Here is a 19,953-nt window from a genome sequence, read left to right as displayed (position 1 = left end):
TCGGGCGACCTGTATCCCGTTTATCCCGGTTCATTTCGGGGGAAAAAATTTTATAAACTATTTATATACAACACTCGCGTGTTCCCTCGCTAACGTTACATTAAAAAAAAAAAAAAAAAAAAAAAAAAATGGAGGATGATAAATAGCGCGGCTGCCGACGACATGGACGGCCAGAATTGCACTCTGACTATAGCACAATCGTATCGCACGAGGCGATACTAGACAGCTGTGGATCGAAACTAACACACCAATGCCAATACCGCGAGGAAAAAGCACGCTCTCGCGTCGCACACTTTATCTCACCTCGGTGGTTTCCTGCTGATACCGCTCGCCGGCACTCTGAAACGCAAAAGCGAAACGTGACGTCACTTATACACCGAGCGTGTAATATATTAGAAAAAAAATGGGTGAAACGCGCGGTAATTATGCGCATCGGGGGCTATCACTGCGCGCCGTGCTTTCTGTCTTTATTAAAGAGCGCCGGCTTTCTTTCGCACCTGGATCTTCGCGCGCATTTTCGAAATCTCGCGCGATTCGCCGCCAGACGAAAAAAAAAAACCAAGTTTCTTTTTACTTTATAATTTAACAAATAATAACGAGAAATGTGTATAAATTAAAAACCTACTTATACCCGCACAAATAGCATTAAACGTATAATGATAATAATAAGAGAGATTTTGTAGTTCAGTAAATGATAATTAAACGTTGAAAACATTGTAGAATGATAATAAAATGGTTCTTTAAAAAAATATATATAATTGGAGAGAAGAGAAATATTTTAAGCAAAAGGTTTGCCTGATAAAGAAGACACAGTCAAGCTGCATGTATCTGTCGTTCAAGAGAGCAACAGGTCGGCAAAGATTGTGACTTGCACTTTTAATCTCACGAATTAATTTAGATACTTACATGGGCTAAATTGGCCGTCTCTGACGAGGTCGCGGAGGCCAGTTGGTTCCGGTTCTCTATAACCGTCTTGATTTGTTCGAATACCTACAAACATATCATGTGTAAGTGGTCAATAGTTACACACGTGTTATTATACGCGACTGTGCCATTTGACAAAATTATTATTTCACATGAAAATGTCGTTCGAGAAAGGTGCGGCACTTTCCATTTCTTTCTTATCTTCTTGATGACATTTGTACGAAAAAATTCCGGCGTATTTAAAAAAACAGAAATTTTCTTTGTAGTATATATGTTTAGCATACGCATAAAACACAATATATTTTAGTACTCTATCAAAGGCAGAAAATATGTTTTTGACAAAAAAAAAAAAGAAAAAAAAATACGACAATAAAGATTGTTACGCGTCTCGCGTGAAATATTTATCGTTAAAAGCATCGACAACAGCCGTAAATTTTACGAGCGTCGATTTACGAGCTTTAAAAGTATGTTAAAAGCTTCCGCGAATTTACCCGCAGGGATATCCGGTGCCTTTGTGCAGCGTGATAATTGTACTCCTTATGTTCGATGATCTCGTTACTCTTCCTAGCCTGCCTCCGCTGGAAAAAGACAAAAGAAAAATGTTCGTAAAATGAAATCGAGTCCTCTCTCGTAAGTTTTGCGTGCCAAGATTTTCCACAAACGTGAAAACTATTCGAGAAGACTTTCCTCACAAGTATCAGGACGGAACGTGATCTTCTCATTTTTTTTCTCTCGAAAATAGAAAGGATCGTCCTACATTTCGTGGCATTCCGATACGAGTCATCCGATAATTATTGCAATAATTGCAGTCGTTGAGGTGCATTTCAGATATAATTATCGCCGATAGTAATCAAAATATAAAATATACACGGCGATTAAATAAAATGACCGATGTAAATACAATATTTGCAAAAGTTGAGGCTTATAAAAAAATTCTTTATACAAAATATATTTGATACGAAAGGGGATGTTGTTGCATAATAAAAAAGAATTTTTTTCTGTAGAGAAATATTGCTCGAAATCGATTTATATAAAAAATCAGAACGATTCCATTAAAAAAAATTAGGTTAATCTTGAGATCTCCTTAATGCCTCTACCTACAAAAAAAAATCGTTTACATCATACGACGTCTTCCTCTCTGTATCGAATATATTTTTTTATATATTCTCAACTTTTGCAAATATTTACATCGGTCATTTATTTAAATCACCTTTATAATTTGCCCAATTATAAATTTCTAATATAATATGCGAAATAGAATTTATCATATAAATTACACTTTCTAGAATCAAATTAATACTTATATCAAGATTGTACAAAGATATATATTAGATAAATTTGGTATCATCGTCGAAGTATGAAATATAATTTACCAGTATAAAAATTTGATGAATACAAAATAGACCCTCTTCTCCCTCCCTCCTCCTTCTTTCTCCTCTCTAGCTAATAAATTGTTTTGCAGAATAGAACCAACATTTGTCATATATGAATAAGTCTATAAATCAGATATTGCCTATAAAAAATTCTCTGATCTTCCAAGTTTTTTTTGTTCAAAATTCCAGATAAGGAGAATATTTTCAGAGATATTTTGGAAGTAAATTTCTAAAATAAGTCTTTTGTCGTGTGCGTTTTCTAATGCGTTTCATTCATACAAAGGAAAGATAAAAGAACTCGAGTTTCAAGTGCTAGATTAAGACGCAAAAAAATAGTATAATTTATAAAATAATATCTTTAACTTTTAACATTTTTATTTTTTATCGCTAAAAATTACAATAAAAAATATCTACATATTCTATCTGTTAAGATATTGAATATAGGTATAAACAAAGATAAATATATTATATTTATAATATATCTTAGATACATATAATTGACAACTTGGTCAATCGGTGAATTGGCGATTGCTTATAAGAAAAATTATCGAAAAGAGAATTGCATTTAAAAAATTTTTTCTAAATCTCAATAAAATTTTATAAGAATTCTCTGATTCCGTGTTTTCTAGAGAATAGACATCTTGTATTAATAACTACACTATTCTAGATAGTAATAATATTTTAAAATAACTGTTAAACGAGACATGTGCTACATCGAGTATATAAACAATAAATAAAAAAGATGATAATTCCTATTTGCGCGAAAGGAATATCAATGAAGGAAAGTAACGGTATTCGATGAGAGAAAGAAAAAGAAAGTAATTCGCACGCTTGTTCGAGGAAATGCAAAAAGCTGTTGAGTGTGAGTTAATTAGCCTCGTTCAATTACGTCTCTCTGCGAAGAGCATTATCGTCATTTTTATGCAACTCCGTGTTAACTCCGGTGATTGTTCTAGTCATACACATATACATATACGTATGTGCGTACGTGTGCGCGCTTGAAAAATCACAAGACAAGTCACGAGTCAATCGTGGACATGTGTAATCGCGTAACTCGATTCGCGCGTGCTTAGAATGCTGTGCTAGAATGCTGTGCGACCCTCTCCTGAGATGTCAGCGAGATGAGACGAGAGAGAGGAGAGAGAGAGAGAGAGAGAGAGAGAGAGAAGAGAGAGAGAGAGAGAGAGAGAGAGAGAGAGAGAGAGAGAGAGAGAGGAGCATCGCCGTTTTTGCGGCCGTTCACGCTTCACGCAGGAGCGAGCACGACTCGCGAATCTCCGTATATATACTCGTGTATATAATTCGCGAACATGTAAATGATACTAGAAAATACATACTCGTGCACTTGCATCACAATTAACGAGCTCTTAAAGATTATTCGAATGTTGCCGCGAGTTTCACTGGCTGATAGAAAGGAAAACTTTACAAGTCTCTCGCGTTGCATTTCTTATGAATGATATTATCAGAGATGTTCAAAATGGGTATCTAAACTCATTTGAAATACAAAATACAAAATAGTTGGAATCTTTCCATTTGAAAATATAAAATGTAAAATGATTTTCAGACACCCATTTGAAATAGGAAATGGAAAATAGGCATTTATAAAATGGTTTTCTAAAATAAAAATGGTCTTTTATATATATATATAAAATCTCTATATTTTTTTTATTTATTTATACATATATATATATATTTTATATTAATTTTTTTAATAAACTTTTAATAAACATTTTTATATTAATTTTTTTAATAAACTTTTTTATATTAATTTTTTTAATAAACTTTTAATAAACTTAAAAACATCGATTGGTTGTAGAATAGAGAATTTCTAGAGACTCAAGAATTTTCTTCCCTACAGCCAATCGACACGCTAGAAAAATTTATCCTGCAATATCAGTTTTTTAGGCCTCTTGCCCATAGGAAATGCACGCGGCAAAACGCGACGCAGTAGCCAATGAACGCTAAGAAAACGCCACGTTGATTAAATTTTTAGTAATTTAGTAGTATTGTTTATAAAAAATGCATTTGAAATAGAAAATGGATAATAAAACCTATTTAAATGGAAATGTAAAATAGGTTTTAAAACAATATATTTTAAATATAAAATACAAAATAGGCATTTTACATTTTGTATTTCCATTTTAAATGCACATCCAATCGATCTATTAATCACTTGAATAATCGTTTTAATTTCTTATAATGACGGCGAAATATATAATTGAGCTATTGTATATAAATATAACGTAAACTTAGAAATTTATTTAAAAATTTGAAAAAAGAATAACATCTTTTTTTCCCTTAATTTCGCGAGAATTTAATCAATTTCATTTTCAATATCTTTCTAAAAGATATTTTTGTGTGTTTCAAGTTTCGATTTAAATAAATGATCTATCCGGTCTCTATGATATATCCCTTGAGAAATACGCTCTAAAAGCAGCTCGAACATTTGTGAACATCTGTGACATCTGAATACGAGAATAAAGTACTAACCTCGAGCGTCGTCAAGCTGGCCAGTGAGGAAAGAGGCCGTGTATGAGGAACTTCTCCCGGGAAAACGCTATCATGAGACACTGACAACTTGCCGGCGCCTCCTCGTAACTTGACGAAATTATCTTCCATTCCTCCTCTCCGAAGGAATACGCTAGAGAAGATTCAACAAAAAATACAAAAAGTTTTATTTTTGATTTTTTAAAACATTATTTATGCATAAGAATATAAATTATTGTTATAAATTAAATTATTGAAATTTGCACCCAACGTCTATGGTAAAATATATAAATGTGTACAAATATTCCAAATTTCATATAAATAATTATAATGTAAAATGTCAATGAAAAATACAAAGACACATATAATATAATCAAAGTTATAATATATTCCATATATTCTCTCTATATGCATTTGCACAACAAAAAACTCTACATTTATCGCAGAAAAATTGAAAGAAAAAGCAGGCATAACGTTTAGCACAAAATTTATTTGCTATTGATACTTGTAATCAAGGCAATGATTTATCAGGAGTAACAACGTAACACGAGGAGCAATACACGTCAACGATGACAGATAATTGTATCGTCTTTATATAAAGTTCTATACACCAAGATCGCTTGAGCAAAAGCAAATCGCGTCGTCATTGTATTCGAATACATTATATATCGCACAACGTAAATCATACAATCACGTATAAGATGCCCTTTCTTACTACTACGTAAGCTACGAGATATACTACAATGCTAACAATAAGAATAAAAATTGAAAGACGAGAAAACGAGGTCACAAATTGTAAATTAATAATGAATTGGATACTACGATTCAATTTGTATTCTGAGAAAAATATGAAATTATGTTTATTGTTATGTATTATGTCTTTTCTTAAAGATATTATTATTGTTATTATATATCATCTTAAAAAAATATATATTATAAAATTGAGAGAAATAAACTAGTACTAGTATAAAAAGTATTAAAAATGGATTAAAAGAGAAATTGTGTATATCAAAAATAATAATAAATTCTTATCAGCAGAATATTATATTTTATTAACTTTCATTAATGCAAGTTCTGATATTATTAAATGTATGTATATCAAATTATATAGCTTAAACTATTGTTAGTTTAATTTTCAAACTTAAACAATAGCTTAAACTATTGTTAGTTTAATTTTCAAACTTAAACAAAGACAATATTGATCTCTCCACAACTTTTTCATCTTAAATCGTTTTACAACTAAAGCATTAGAAGCTGATTAACTAATTACTATCAGTAGCATATTGGCATGATTATTATCTGTTTGTTAAAATCATTTTTTAAGATAATTATTACGATTTTCTTTGAAATTTAAGCGACTGCCATATAATTCAATGCTCTACTGATGCCAAAATACATATTGTAATATTTACTGCTTAAACAATCGGCGTGTTTTGATAAAACTGCGTCTTTTTGGCGATCGGATATATCGTCCACTGAAAAGATAACACAGATTTCGCATTGTCGCAAACATTGACATTTCAATGACTATATTATTCCGATTTTAATCTATAATAAATAAAGATTCATAAAAAGAAACGCCTCACGTCCACTTGAAATAATTTTTATCTTGAAAGTAGTTTCAAAAAAATAAAATATATACGTATATATAGAAAAGATAAAAACCGTGTCATCAATAAATATTTTCAAAAATAGTGATGACATAAAGATGTTATTAGGCAATGTTGAAATTTTTTAAAGAACACTTTTCGAATACATTTACTGTTCTGTGCACCAAGAAATATTGAACTTAACAGAATTTTTGTTTAAATTAGAATCATATACATATAGTATAATTACGATTTATTTTTAAATGAATATTGATATATTGATTATTCAATGCTAATTAAAATTAAAAACAGAGAAAAAGCGATTATATTATTAAGGATAAAATTTTTTTGATAATTTAAACAAAAATTCAAGAGGTGTATATGTTTTCTATATAATATAATTTTATTTAAGAAAACATTTCTTCATATTATCCATATTTTTGAGAATATTCTGCTGTCGTGCTTTTTAGATTTTTCATCCTGTATCGGTCCAAGCTTTATATATATCCTTTTCTGTATATATATATATATATATATATATATATATATATATATATATAAATTATTCTTAATAATTTAAATGGTAATTTAAAATATTATATTTTACATAATAATTTTCGAGATTATATTATAATAGAAGGATTATTTTTTCTTATAAAATAATGCTAAATGGTATCTATATTTTTCATTTTTATTGTCAAAAACCATTCAGCATTATTTTATAAGAAAAAATAATCCTCCTATAATAATATAATCTCGAAAATTATTATGTAAAATATAATATTTTAAATTACCATTTAAATTATTAAGAATAATTAATATATATATACAGAAAAGGATATATACATAAATGTCATCTGATTGAGTACTAAACATGATTGGTTCAATATCGAATAGTGGGTGATGGGAAATGAAGTTGTCAGAGGTGCGTGACACTATTGAAATGTTATTTATATACACGTAATATTAATGTACACGTATTGACAATCTAGGGTTAAATAGGTTCTAAACAATTACTGTTGAGATTGAAAGGAGACGTTTCCTACCTTTCCCGGTCGCAGGCATCGGTGAGAAGCTCGCTGGCACTTCTGCTGCGAGCTTCTTCGGGGCGTCCCGCAGGATGCCTCATCGTGATCTCCTCCCGCGGGAGGCGCGCCAATTCAGCATCCCGATCACCTGAATTGGAAACGAGACGCGCGTCGGCGGCACCGCGGCTTTTCCGTCGGAAAATCTTCCGGAGACCACGTAGGGGATGAAAACGGCGTTTCTTTGGTTCTGCAAGCGAAATTACGCAACTTAATACATACCAAATTATAATATAAATTTAATGCAATAATTATAAAAGTATACAATTACAATCATTATTACAATAATCATAAGAGTATTATTTAAAGTAAATATTTGAAATTTCAATTTTTTGTGTAAGTAAAATAATGTAACAGTAAATAACTTATAAATTAAAATTTTTAAATATCCATGCTAAAAGATATTAAAAGGAATATTTAGCGCAACACGTGCGCGCGTATTATACCATCGGCCATATGTCAAAATTACGAATGTGCAAATTTTGCGATTCTTCACTAATGTCATTTTGTTACCCAATTTTGGACAAGGATTCTATTCAGAGACAGGAATGCAATAGTAATAGCAAATCACGTCAAACTTGAGCTATCAATTTATAAAAGTAATGAATATATATTTGTTGGAGCAAATTAAATTTTCAAATTGCAATAATTCAGAACAAAATTACACATTCGAAGTTTGACATAAGAGCGACAATATGTAATCCATATCTGCATTATTATTATCAATATTGACAATTTTAATCCTTATGAGATAGGCAACGACCGGGCAATATTTACCGAGAAAGTCTTCGAGCGACTCGAGAGAAGACATCCTATCATAGCCTATTATTGGAATTCACATATTCCGTTTACACTATTACGCGCTTGACTGACCTTACGAATTCAATAACACACGATATACATGGGAACGGTGTTATGACGTGATAAGATTAGACATTCAGTCCCCGATAACTCTATCGGTCGACATATCACGAGCTGGAAGAGCCTCTCCTTATAAGGTATGGGCCTAGCGTCGCACCAGTATTCAATCTCTCTCTTTAATGGTTCTCTCCCTCCCACCATCTGACCCGTCTCTATCCTTCTTTCTTACGAGCAGACTGACTTTATCACTTGACGTGACGCATCCGCCGATATTTCTCGAGAGAACTACTCGACGTCTTTGACGCTAATGCGCACAGAAATTTGGGACTCTTAAGTAGGTACATGAATAGACGAGAAATGTGATAGGCCAGAAAACTAAATGCGATCGTCGTTTAAAAATAGCTGTATTACATCAACTGATAAACTAACATAGTAAAAAATAATTAAATGCGTGATAAATATTTATATAGAGAAATAATGAAATCGAGGAACTAATATAACGAGAGAAAAGTAGCGAATGAATAGAATAAATAAAATAAAAAAAGTATTATTTTTCTTGAAATTATCAAAATAATAGTGCGTGGCTCGTGATGTTTCAATAAATTTTATGATAAGAATGTAAACGACTTTATGAAAATTTTATTATTATTATTTATTTAATCCTCGTCTTACGGTTTAGGATGACTTCCGGTTACATAAATTGGATGAATTTAAATTACATTAAATTAGATTAACTTAAATTAAATTAAATCACATTACATTACATTGCAAATTTTGAAATTAAATCAAAATCAGAATCAAAATCAAAATTAAAATTAAAATTAAAATCAAAATTAGAATCAAAATTAAAATCCAAATCCAAATCAAAATCAAACTTAAAATTAAAATTAAACTCAAAATCAAAATCAAAATCAAAATCAAAATTAAAATTACAACTATAATTAATACTAAAACTAAAACTAAAACTCAATAGATAATCTGAAATAAAATAAAATAAAATGAAATAAAATGAAATAAAATAAAATGAAATGAAATGAAATGAAATAGAATAATATAACACCTCGATATCGACTATGTTACAATGCCTTTATGAAAATTATGATATTACACAATTCACATTTTTAGTATGTATTTATGATACTATCTCTTCTTATGATATAAATGTTTGTTGACTTTCAAAGAATTAAATAAATCCTAAACATTAATTAATTTTATCTAATATATTAAAAACGATCAATATTATTCAATATTTAAAATCAATCTATTCCGAGCTACTATTGCGCATCCAATTTCGACGTAGCGTAATGACGTTGCACTTAAAGTCGATCTATCACAATCTTATTTTGATACTGTATAACACTGCTATTTATAAAGTCAATCTATATAAATCTCTTGATCAAATATCAGCTTTAACGAGAGACGAGGGGGAAAGAATAAATGCTTGATCGGAAGTGATCTTTACTCTGTACTTGACACTTTCAATGCGAGTGCACTTTACACGCTTCAATGACAGCTTTGGCATCGGTGAAGCGCGAAAAATAATGCTACGCCCGAGCCGCTCGCTCACGGCTGCCTGTCGCACGTAACGAGAACATCTGTTTGTGTGATATCGAGGATTAATGCAACATGCCTCGAAGGTATTTCTGTCATCAGTCATAGAAAATTACTACACGTAAAAAACAATGGATTCTCATGACAAAAAAATGTATTCGAGAGATAAACTTTATTACAAAAATTAGAATTCTCTTTACATGTTGTCATATATAGTAGTCGAGTTACACAAAGCGTTAAAAAAATTTTTTAAATTGTCATATTAAGAAATTTTATTAAATTAGATTTTGCAATTAATCCTTAAAATTTAATTAAAGTTGTGATTAAAAACAGCACTATGGTAAAATATGTTTCATTTCCTAAAATGAAAACTTTGTTTTTCTTATTAATGCATTCTGGATTTTTCTCTAAAGTTTAAATTAATATTTAATATGCAAAAATGGCAAATTAAATTTTTTACGAGAAAAGTTTAAATTCAAGTTTAAATTCTCTCAAAAATTAATGCATCAATCAAGGAAAGGATTTCAAGTCATCAAACATCAATTGATTGAAAATTCATGAGATTTCTCTCAGCTCTTCGTATTCTTGATTAAGAAATTAATTCCCAAGTTAATTTCTCCGGTTCTTCGGAGCTTTGCAATTTACCAAGAATTAATCAAATAACAGAGGCCTGACCCGGAAATTCATCCGTAATGACACATAACCGCGTTCTTCCGAACAATGGTGCCAACGCTACTGAGCACCTGCATCGTAGAAAAAAAAAGAAATCATATAATTCGCCGCGTGTCACAATCATAACTACTGTCGTTATTTTAATCTTTGCCCGCTCTTAATTAAATGTACGCTTCTTACTACCGTTAACGATGTCCTCGATTTACCATCCTTGCTCAAGATACCGAGAACGTTCTCGTATTCGTACAGTATATATATTACGGGTTACAGACGATACCGTAACGCCAACTACTGAATAAAAAACTGATTTTTTCCAAAGATAAGTCGATTATCTTTCATTTTTATGTAAACATGATATGTAAATAAAATATTTAAAAAATTACGTAATAAATACATATTAAATAAGGTAAAAACAAATAGTAAAACTGTAATTATTTATGTGTATAAGAGAGAATACCATTCAACGTTAAAGAAACAATCTCAATTTCAACACTGCCGCGGATTTTTATAAGAAATCATCTAAATATGGAAAACGTAGATACACAAATTCGAGAAATCCGTACATTTCATCATATGCTTTGTTCATTCGCGATGTATTATAATAAAACGCATCAAAAATATTATACGATCTCAAACAAGCGCGACGAGAATCCGATTCTCGAGGAAGAAAAGCAGTTTTTCCAGCGTCACCACAAGCGTCGTATTTCTACTATCTCTTGGAATTCAACATAAAATAGTTTCCTGGGAAATTCTTTCAACTTGAAAAGGACGGATAGTCGGAAGATATGCTCGGTAATCATTAAAACTTTTTAACTATTTACTGCACTATTTATAACTAGTTATTTAATTATTATTGTATTCTATTAAAAATAAATTGTTTATCTTGCATTATTGCCACTATGCGTTATCGCAATTTCATTAATAAATAATGTTAATATCAATCATTTACAAAATTAGAAATCATAAAGAAATAATATTAAAGGCACCTCGCGATTTTATAATATCATGTTATCATAATTATATATGAAAATTACGTAATATTTATTACGTAATGTAATATGTAATTTTTTAAATATTTAATTATGTATTATGTATGATATGTTTATTACATTGTATAAATAAATCGATTTTTCAAACTTTCTCCAGAATAAATACTTTCCAGCATAAATACGTGACGTTGAAGTATGCTATTGTAAAAGTTCTCAAGTACTGACCTTTGGGCGCAGGGTCGATGCTGTGCTGAACTGTCGGGAACTCGCCGAGACCGAAAGCGCGATGCTGCTGCTGATGGTGATGATGATGATGATAATGATGGTGCGGGTGATGGTTCTGCGGAGGCGGCGAGGCCTCCCTGACGCAACCCATCAGGCTAAGGGCACCGCCAACACCTCCGCCGCCGGGGGCGGTGCTCGTCGACATCGTCCTACTGCTCTGAAACACCCCGAAGAGCCAGGCTGCAACGTAGGACTCTCTCACACGCTGGTACCATGCCGAAAAAAACCAGCTCTCCGACCTTTTGCAGCTCTTCCAGCCATCCATCTTTCCTTGAGAGCTCTCGTCTCTCTCTCTCCCTCTCTCTCTTTCTCTCAAATTCACGTAATAGATGTGGCTATTTAAGGCGCGACGGAAAAAAAAAATATTTAACTTTTTCAGTTCTTTTGCCACTTTTTCTTGCGTGCGAATGGAAATGAGAACGGAGGCGTGGTCTTGTTGCAGACGCCAGGTCGACACAATTCGGAGTGATATTGATTTTGTATCAGCTGACCTTACTTTCGTCTCTCACGGCGACCTTGCGCAACTTAATTTGATGTGAATGATACCCCACGGTTAGCGTACTATAATTTATGATAGTTCTAATGATTGAATGTTGGGTGTGTAAGTGTATATGTCAAAAAAAAAGTACGAGATCGATTCAATTAATTTTTTAATGTGAGGAGACACACACAAAAAAACTTCTCAAAAATTATTTTGAAAGACTTTTAAATACGCAAAATAGTTATAGTTATTATATTTTTGCATGTTATTTTATTCATAAGAAATCACAATTATTTATTATTATTATTTGACGCTGTTAACAGTGTAATTAATATCCTTGATTAAATCAGATAATTTTAAGTTTATATTTTGTTGTCAATTTTATTTATTATACCGTTTATTAGCGGCTTTTAGTTTATCAGTTATCAGTTAATTTAAAATATTAATTATAATTAGATCTTTATTCATATGTTTTTCAATTCTACGCATATTTTTATTTCATACTTTTATTTTCTCCACTATTTGTGTTCACCGATTAATATACATCTATTATCACACAATACAATAAAAACGAGATCAAAGAAAACGCAGAAAACGTCACCTCGCTGATACGCGTGCACTTTTCGCAGAAATTAAGTTTGCACACTCGAGTTTTGTTTTGTTTTTTTTTTTTTTTCTCTAAAACGGATCGCGTGTTGGGACGCGAAACAAGTACGCGGAAGGAATTCCTCGTGCGGAATGTCGCCTTTAACGAATCGTAGACGGGAAGAAGAAGGAGAAGATGCGGAATGCATCAAACGCACCGCGGTCTTCTGTCAGCTCTTTCTGTCTGTCTGTCTGTCTGTCTGTCTGTCTGTCTCTCTCTCTCTCTCTCTCTCTCTCTCTCTCTCTCTCTCTCTCTCTCTCTCTCTCTCTCTCTCTCTCTCTCTCTCTCTCGCGCGCGCGCGTCCAACAGGAGGGATTGAATATCAATCCCCAGTCTCTCTTCGTATGTCGACGGGCTGCCTCGTTCCTCTAGGCAATAGGGGTCAGGAGAAACGGTTACCATGGTAACTGCATCCGGCGAGGGGCTACGGTTGCATCGATTGCACCCTCTCAAGCGCGCGCGCGCGCGCGCACGCACGACCCTGACCTTCGCACAGCTGACGACGACGATGGGCCGGGAGAACGTAGGGAAGCCCGACGAGAATTAATGCTGCCGGTTCATATTAAGGTGTCGTCGTCGAATAACGCGGCGTTAAAGTGCGTCAAATAAAGTGCGATGTCATCGTTGAAAATTTACGCGTCAAACAATTATAGAATTCATTCCGGGATTTTTTACTTGTTTTATCTTAAATTTTTGAGAAATTTATGAAATAAAAGGTCTGACGTAGAATTTTACAAATACTGTGCGCACCTCGTCGTAAAGAAAGGTTTGGTAGCGCGAAAATCACGATAAGTTTATTAAGTAGTAATTATTTTCTCGATTATTTTTTACTTTACAATAAATAATAATTATTGTTTATACTAAATTATTAATAATCTTATACTTATATAATCAATTGAAGAGGCGCATAAAAAACTAAAAGGACATTGACATCGTTTTTTACATTCCTTTAATTTATTACATCAATCATAATCAAGAGGATTATTATTTTCTAATTAACGACTGAAATTATTTAAATTATGACCAATTTAATTATTTCCGCCCCACTTATTTCCTTTATTATTAATCATGATTATTGATTACTCAATAACCACAGACAGAAATTGCTAATTTGATACGTAGTAATTATTGATTTAATTATATTTCGCTCGATTGTAATAGATAATAATGCAAAGATTAACAGAAATTCCAATTCTGAGTTTTATTTTTTTATGTGATATAAAAATATATAATATATAATAATATTTTAGATTTTTTATGTGATATAAACATATTCGATATTCAATACAAAAATGAAAATTAAATTTTATTTCAATGTTTGACGTTATATGTGAAAGTTATAAAATATTGCAATTTTGAAAAACGATCATCTTCGCGTGGGTGGTGGGTGACAGTTCTCAGAAATTTAATCGCATCGTAGTTTTATCAATAAGAGCAGATGCGACCTTGACACGGCTACTCTTACAGGATAACACGTGCTTATCCGGAATTAAAATCGAAGCTCGTGCATTTAAGGAGTCATGCGTGCAAATGTCACCTGAGAATGCGGTCGGCGTAATTTTTTGCCAACTCTGAGAGATACTTCGGTATAAAAATTTATATATTATATAAAATATACGACGAATTAGAACGGATATGCGCGCTCAATTCAATGATCGTAAATCAGCTTCGGAATAAGATAACAGACTTAACTATATCGTGTCCATTTTTTACATTAAAATATTATATTTAATAATTTTTAATATAATATATTTTTTACATTAATATATAATACTGACTCATTTAACTTTTTTCCTAAATATTTTAATTAACTTGTTTGATCCAGAAACATATTTGTTAATAAGTATTATACATTCAAACTTGAGAGTGTCTATCATGACAGACTAAATATTTTAACAAATATTTTATATGTAAACGTGTTATCAAAATTATTAAGTTAAAATTGTTAATAATTGTAATTACTCATAATTATAAAAACAATTATATCAGTGTTTTATATCTGCAAGATAATGATTTTAGAAGAGAAAAATTGGAAGAAAATATATTTTATTTAGAGTTACGATAGCTAAAAAAATAATATATAGTGATTGTTTAAGTGTTTTAAAGTGTGTAGTTATTTTTATTTTACATTAAAAAATCTTCATAACCGAGACAATAACCACATCTATTGTAGCAAATATAAAAACGCATTTCCATATTTGTGGAATGTAAATTCGGCTGAAATCGCTGCAAAAGTTCGGATGGCACGTAACCAGGAATGTATGCAGAAGCCACCAAACAGCGGCGCACAATTTTCCACTCAATACGTGGAGTAATTACGCACTTCCGGTTTCCCGGAACAATTACAGTCGAGCGACCATCCGCGACGACAATCCATCGACTCTCTTCCTCTCTTTCTCTCATCGCGATGGAATGCGAAATAATATCGGTCTTGTACACAATGCATTTCGGAGCAAAATAATGCAAACTTTTTTACGAGAGACAGCTTTTTACCTGTTGTTGCGCACTTTTGTTTTCGTAAAATGTTGCCAGGGTCTTTCTCTAAATCCTCGTCCATAAATCTTGCTCGATGGTCGCTCGATAAACCGTCAATTGATTATGTCAGACAATAATAATTATTACGGCAATTTAACATACTATTTCTGATAAAGATAATACACGTATTATTACTGTATGTCAATCATAGCAGGATCAAGTTCTAAAGTTTATGAATTGTAAGATAAATATCGCAAAAATTACATATTCATATAAATTATTTTAAAAAAATTTTATTTATTAATAGTAAATAATGATCAAATAAAATAATATAAAATATGTTCATAAAAATTAATTTTAACAAAATCAATTTTTATTCTAAAAAATAGCTAATAAATTCAAAATTAAACAATAAAAAGTAGAAAGTAAAAAGGCTAGATATTTTTCAAATTTTTCATTGCCTTCTTGTTCTGCTAGGATTAAAAGAAATACGTCAATTGATAAAGAAAAATAATTCATATCTTACCTTACAGAAAGTACGGCATGTCAGTCTGTATACACGTGTGACGAATGTCTGTAACAAAGAAACGACGTCTGTTAAAATCGAAAGTATTATGGGCGAGAAATAACAAAGAGATAAGTACGTAGAAACGATGCGAGTGTCGAGGTCACGACAGGTCAACGAATAATATCCTACTTGCGTACCGATCTTGCTTCGCGCGAACTTTACTACCTACACATTCTGCGAATCCCGGCTGACTTATGCAACATCGATATACGCGCGACATAGAACTTTTCTTGGAATTTATATCCAGCTTAAATTTCAAACGTGCCATTTCAAAGCCAGTCGATTCTAAGACACTAAATCGACCACAGAACTCGATTCAAAGCGACTATACGGCCTTCTGTACACGTGCCATTCTCTGTTCGAGATACAGAGGGAACAAACACGAAATTTTAAAATTAAATGATTGTAAAAGAAATATTTTTGACTTTTATTTTATTTCAATTTTTGTTAAAATTAATTTTTATGAACATATTGTATATTATTATTTTATTTGATCATTATTTACTATTAATAAATAAAATTTTTTTAAAATAATTTGAATATGTAATTTTTTCGATATTTTATCTTACAATTCATAAACTTTAGAACTTGATCCGCTTATGATTGACATACAGTGATAATACGTGTATTATCTTTATCAGAAATCATACGTTAAATTGCCGTAATAATTATTATTGTCTGACATAATCAATCGACGGTTTATCGAGCAAGATTTATGGACGAGAATTTAGAGAAAGACCCTGGTAACATTTTACGATATGGTTTTAATGTAATGAGATTGTATGAGAATATGTGTGTCTTTAAAGAATAAAATAAAAAATATAGAGAATAAGGCCTGTATTCTGAGCTGACATTTATCGCTAAATGTGCTTCTAAATGTCTTTTTATACATGTGTTTGTATACATCTATAGACACATGTAGCGAATGTGAGTTCGGAATACGAGCCTAAGTACTTTTTCTTCTTTCAGGAAAATAATTATATATAAAATGTATTTTTGAAAATCTGGATTTTGAGACGATAGGTAAAAAGAAAAAAAAAAGAAGTAGAGAATATTTCTTTCTGCTAAACGCAAATTGATGATGTAAAATACTATTACATTATTTACACCGCATACCACTTACGGGGTTAATGAGGTATTTCGGCGGTGAATGTTATGTGAAATAACAAGATGAAAGAAAATTACCGGCACGAGACGGGGCGGGACGAGACGAGAGGAAAGAACAAGCGGATCGCGATGAATGATGTATGTATGCATTTCGTGACTAGGATCATCGTAGATCTCTCCTCTTGCGGCCTGCCACGCCCGAGTCTCGCGACAGAATTTAAAGCTTCTATTTATAAAGAGTGAACGAACGCGATGGCAGCCCTAACACGACGCATCGGGTCAGAATGTACGCACACTTGCACGTGAGCGCGCACGCACTCGCGATACACACGCTTCCGAGTTATTCCATATCATATTAACGCAGTACGGATTCCGGCTGCTTTATTTCGAAATTAATCATCACGGAATAATTAAATGTAATATACTTTCAAAATATTAACAAAAAAATAATGTGGTAAAAGTGATACATACATATAAATCCTCAAGATTTTTTCATAGTTGAAGCCATTGTGTTTCGTAATACTTAAAAGACATCTCTTTAATAAATTGAGAATTAACTTTTAAAACATAAATACATAATGTTTTAAAATTCTTGCCTCCTATTTCACCTCTACAAATCCCTATTCTTACAAAAAAAAAAGAATATTAAATATAAATAATGAAAAAAAATTGATAACTTTAATTATTTGTAAACAGCATTATCTCTTGTAATATAATAACATTACAATTTTAATAATTTTAATATAAGTTTATTAGTTCACGAATTTTCTTTCTTTTCCTTATTTCATGTAAATTTTTATCGATAAATTTTTGCCAACATCGCTAATATTATTTTTTCTTCTTTTTTTGTGTTCTATGTGATAGCAAAAAAAGAAAAATGCGGACAAGCTAATTAACTTTACGGAACACGGAATTATTTTCTCGATGCTTTATTAACGGTCGTCTCTTGTGAAAATTTCCTTTCAAAAACAGAACAGAGTAAAGAGGTGCGCTCGTTACAAAGAGGAAGCCCGGAAGTAGTGCACGAGACTAGTGTGTCTCTCGTTTCGGTGACGCTCTTTTCTTTTCTATGCGCGTCTCCTCTCCCTCTTTCTCTCTCACGCTTAGTCACTCTCTTGTCTTCTTTTTTTTTTTTTTTTTTTTTTTTTTAAAAAAGACTTCCTCCCACGTCTTATTTTCAGCGCCGTCTGCTCTGAAACTGGGTGTCGCCGTGTATATTCTCGTCCTACAGGGGATGAAAGAGTGGCGAAAAATAGTAACCCGACTATGCTTCTTTCTCCCTTTTTTCATGCGCCTCAAAGAATCTTTTGATCAAAGCAAAACCAAGCGACCGATTTTCTAGGATTTCTTTGCATTGTGTCATCTAGTTCCACTTCTCTCCGTATCGTAATAAAGATCGCGACTGTAATTTTCACGAATAATGAAGGGTTTCGTACTCTCATTTATGTCCCCCGCAGGAAGATCTTTCCTCGATGAAAATTACAATCAGAGAAAGAAAAAATATGTATATCACGAGTTCGTTGCTTTCTTTTATTTCGAATGACATCCTTAGGATGTTTACATTAATTTTTTTTTGTATACTCGTTTCTTTCATTATTTGTACATCACATCTATATGCATGATATCGCACATGTGGTGGTGAGATAAGCCAGTGTAATGACCTAAGACCGAAGAGTGAAAATAAATGAGGCGAATCGGAGCGTTTTATTGAACATTCTTTTCAGGTGACGTTGATATATGATTTATCAATAAATGTATAATAATTTATCGGTAGTTCAGCGGGATTTTAGCAACGATTAAAATTTTGAAAATTCTAATAATAATTTCTAATCGTACGTTCATCATTCATATTTAACTTACATAAAATTTATATCACAAAAAATATAATAGAAAATGAAAAATTAAATTATTAATTGTAATTTGTAATTAAATATTGTCACCAAAAAGATTATACAAATATATAATTTAAATAATATATGATATGTATATATTTATATAAAATGTAACCTTAAAAAATCATATATTGAATGTAATTAAATTTATCTATTTAAATTCTATTTATAATTCTATATAATTTTATGTATAAAATATTTTTATAGTGTGCGGTTCTGGCGCAGTGAGTTGAGCGTCTGCTCACTATGCCTAAGATCTCGAGTTTAAATCCGAACAGAACCATCGAATTTTTATTCGATGTTATTTGATCGCCACCTTTCGGAAGGCAATGGCAAAACCACCGAGAGTACAGTCGGGGACCTCTTATCCTACGACATTTTCGGTCCGGAATCTTCCCCTTAAACTCAAAGAGTAAAAAGAAACAGGAGGGAGCATATAGCTCGAGCTAAACGGACGGAAATGCTTATATATATCAGCATTAAAAGTGGACACTCAAAATGGCTGCTTATGGGCGCCAAAATTGAATGGCTTTTCGGAGATGCTGGACGAACAAAGTTTTAAATATAAATATGGAATATAGTTAATATTTTTAAGTAAATAATAAAGAGGCAATAGGAGCGAGGAGATGTGAATATAAAATTGTAAGTTTGTTATATATAGATGATATGTCGAAAAAAAATATGTATGAAAAAAAAAAAAAAAAAAAAAAAAGAGCCGAAATAAGTTGGATCGTTTTATATATATATAATTTTATACAACTAACATGCGATACATATGTACAGCGGTTCTGAGGCAGTGACCCTTTTAATCAGCGAATACGATCACGGATTTTATGTTCACACATGTCTTACGCCTTTATTACACGATGTTATGTTGCATGATAAGTTATACTCGGCGATGTGAGCCCAAGTCGCTGAATCGGGAATTGAACCCGAGTCTTTCGCTTGCCGGGCGACTGCTCTTACCA

General features: G+C 31.8%; 1 protein-coding gene across 5 annotated transcripts in view; it reads right to left on the bottom strand.

The window, feature by feature from the left end:
• Positions 1 to 19,953, bottom strand: part of LOC140669770 (uncharacterized) — a 73,914-nt gene that overhangs the window by 28,541 nt on the left and 25,420 nt on the right. The window contains exons 2-9 of one of the 5 annotated variants that reach the window (XM_072899864.1): positions 15,945 to 15,992; positions 11,757 to 11,973; positions 7,420 to 7,648; positions 6,197 to 6,259; positions 4,788 to 4,938; positions 1,416 to 1,502; positions 907 to 990; positions 304 to 339 (exon numbers count right to left, since the gene is read on the bottom strand). In XM_072899864.1, the coding sequence (XP_072755965.1) occupies positions 304 to 339; positions 907 to 990; positions 1,416 to 1,502; positions 4,788 to 4,938; positions 6,197 to 6,259; positions 7,420 to 7,648; positions 11,757 to 11,961 (855 nt within the window). In that variant the 5' untranslated portion in view covers positions 11,962 to 11,973; positions 15,945 to 15,992. Of the gene's footprint in view, positions 1 to 303; positions 340 to 906; positions 991 to 1,415; positions 1,503 to 4,787; positions 4,939 to 6,196; positions 6,260 to 7,419; positions 7,649 to 8,235; positions 8,403 to 11,756; positions 12,541 to 15,944; positions 15,993 to 19,953 lie in introns of those variants that run through there. The other 4 variants (XM_072899865.1, XM_072899862.1, XM_072899867.1 and 1 more) reach the window with 4 other exon arrangements.

The sequence above is a fragment of the Anoplolepis gracilipes genome, chromosome 9, assembly GCF_047496725.1.
Source record: "Anoplolepis gracilipes chromosome 9, ASM4749672v1, whole genome shotgun sequence".
Classification (NCBI taxonomy): domain Eukaryota; kingdom Metazoa; phylum Arthropoda; class Insecta; order Hymenoptera; family Formicidae; genus Anoplolepis; species Anoplolepis gracilipes.
Note: the sequence above shows the minus strand (reverse complement) of the source record. Positions and strands in the feature narration are given on the sequence as shown.